This window comes from Hordeum vulgare, chromosome 6H, assembly GCF_904849725.1.
Source record: "Hordeum vulgare subsp. vulgare chromosome 6H, MorexV3_pseudomolecules_assembly, whole genome shotgun sequence".
NCBI classification, from domain to species: domain Eukaryota; kingdom Viridiplantae; phylum Streptophyta; class Magnoliopsida; order Poales; family Poaceae; genus Hordeum; species Hordeum vulgare.
Genome location: NC_058523.1, coordinates 299,689,605 through 299,692,148, shown reverse-complemented (window position 1 = coordinate 299,692,148; position 2,544 = coordinate 299,689,605). Strand labels below are relative to the sequence as shown.

The 2,544-nt window shown below is 57.6% G+C and overlaps 1 protein-coding gene across 1 annotated transcript; it reads right to left on the bottom strand.

The window, feature by feature from the left end:
- Window positions 1-596: 596 nt before the first annotated feature.
- On the bottom strand, window positions 597-2,300 carry LOC123402170 (trihelix transcription factor ASIL1-like). Its single transcript, XM_045096048.1, has one exon. It carries the CDS (start codon window positions 2,156-2,158, stop codon window positions 902-904), a length of 1,257 nt encoding a protein of 418 aa, XP_044951983.1. The 5' UTR covers window positions 2,159-2,300; the 3' UTR covers window positions 597-901.
- Between the last annotated feature and the right edge of the window lie 244 nt (window positions 2,301-2,544).

The window sequence follows — 2,544 nt, the reverse complement described above, 5'->3', positions numbered from 1 at the left end:
CCTCCCGTCCCCACTCCATGCATAGGCAGTCGGCCGACCAACTCCGACGAAGAAGAAGGCCACCACCAACAAGACAAGGACCGGTGCCCCAGACGTCCTCGTGTTGTAGATAAGTCCAGGAGCAATGCACCGCCGACGGTGATTGAGATCGGTAGCACAACGATTCAGCCTGACTGAGTCAAGGCCAGATCTGCCGCTGTTGGTGTTGTCCTCCACCGCCGCCGCCGCACCATAGCCATGTCGCCGCCGCCGATCTGGCCGGAAAGGAGCGCCGCCTCACAACCAGATCGAGATCCGAGGAGAAAACCGCCGCCGCCGCCACGCCACAAGGGCTTTGCCCTGTGATGTGACGCCCCTGGCGACGGTGGCGAAGGGGAGTGGAGGTGGGGGCGGCTGTAGGAGGAGGGCGGGGGCTCCCCGGTGCGGGGCAGCGCCGCCGGACGGGGGAGGTTGGGGGAGGGTCGGGTCGAAGGGGCCGTCAGCCTCTCAAAACAGGACATATGTTACTCAAACAAAAAACAAAAAGAAGATAGCACTGAGCACAGTTCAACACACTGGCCATGATTCCGAAAGGAGCAAACCTTAACACCACCACATAATTAACCAATTCTACACTCGCTGGGCCTGGGAGGGACATCCTTAATATCACATCCGAACCACAGAATCACATCAAAAGCACAGACAGGCAGCTACAAGTTACTACAACATCCCACCCACAGGTGTTCACCATAACTCTGCTACTCCTGGTTACTAATACAACTACAAACTCAGTACCCATTTGCTCCGAGATAGAATAAGCATAACTGGGAGCAATTTTAACCAGGGCAATGCCAATCAACAGATACAAATTCTTACCTAAAGAAAACAGACAAATTTTTGAACTGCTATCCCCGGATTGACCTTACTGGCTCTCTTCCTCTTCGTCTTCTATCTCTTCCTCGTCTTCCTTGTTGCCGGAATCGCTGCCAGTACCAGTGCCTCTGCCATCCACAGCAGCGGCATTGTTCTGGTCGTACAGGTAAGAAGGGCGCTGTGAGGCATGGTGGTGCCTGTCGTCCTTGACACGGTACCGGACATGGTGATTGCTGCTGGCCATGACATCGGTTGCCATAGAAGCTCTCCTTGAACCGTTGCCATCAGCAGCAGCTGTCGAGTTGCCATCGGCTGCTATAGAGGCTGAATTGCCGACCATGGCAGCGGCAGCAAGTGCGACAGCGAGTGGAGCGCCATTGTTGGCCTTTGAGATCTCCATCTGCATCTTGAGGAAGAACTGCACACGCTGGTCCTCCAGCTCGCGTGCGGCATCCAGGCGGTTCCGCTCCATCCGGAGCTCATGCTCCCCTTTTGAGAACTCCACGCGCTCGTATGCCTGCCCAAGCCGTCGAATCGCCTGTGCCAGGTCGCGCAGGCCCTGTGCACGGTCGCTGCTGTCCGCTCCATTCGCCGACTCCTCGAGGCTTTGCCTCTTGCCGTTCACAGCCTCAGCCAGTGGTTCAGGTGGGAACCCGTCGGACGACTCCGACGATGCTGACGCCTGGGGCAGCGACGGCAGCCTCCGCTTCATAGCTGACGAGGGAAAGGCCGTGCGGGTGCGCTGAGGGAAGTTGACACGCGGAGCCATAGGTGCGACGCCCCGGTTGCTGGGATTGGAGGAGCCAGAATTTCCTGCTGCCCCGCCAGAACTGCACCCGAGCTTCTGGACTGGGGCGAGGAGGAAGTCAAGGCGGTCGAAGAATGGCCATGAGGAGTCCGACTTGGCCTTCTCGACTTTGTACTTCTTCTTGAGGGTGTCGATACGGTTCTTGCACTGGACGTCGGACTTGGGCGGCTTGGAGTAGCCATCGCGGGAGGAGACGACCTCGGCGACCTCCTGCCACTGCGGATGGCGTAGGCTGCCGCGTCCCAGCGCCACAAAGCGCTCACCCCAGGCGTCGATCAGCGTGGAGGTGGCGCCGTCGCTCCAGGCGTCCTCCCTGCCCCCGCCTCCGCCGCCGCCGCTGTTGGAGGGACCATGTTTATGGATAGGGATGGCGAGGGCGAGTTGGCCGGGGGGCACGGCGGCGACGGTGACGGGGTCCGCAATCGGAAGCGGGGAAGGGGAGCGCGACGGTGACTGCGACGGCGAGGGCGACGGAGAGGCGGCGCCGTCGTCATCCATGAGCGGAGATCTGGAGGTCGTCGGTCGGCGGCAGGCGAGGGTTTGGAGATATTTCCAGGATGCGGAATTGTTCGGGATGCATTTGCATTTTGTGGCGTGCGGTGGCCGTCGTGTCCGGCGGCGATGGGAGGTGTTTATCTTTCTTTCTTTTTTACAGTGTGCCCGTGTACGTCTTCAAGACCTATCCACATTTTCATCAATAAAATATTCACTATTACTATGTGTTATCGGGATGTAGCGAAAGCTAAAAAAACATCATCTTCAGGACTGTACCATGTGGGCATCTTTAATTGTCAATAAAAGCAGTGACCCAGCCAGAAAAGATATGGAGGATGTGCACACTTAATTTTTTTCCTACCTAATCCAAGTGCCATACAATAATTGAT

Coding starts and splice junctions, on each gene's coding strand:
- LOC123402170 (XM_045096048.1), bottom strand. CDS start 2,158: ATGGATGACGACGGCGCCGCCTCTCCGTCGCCCTCGCCGTCGCAGTCA.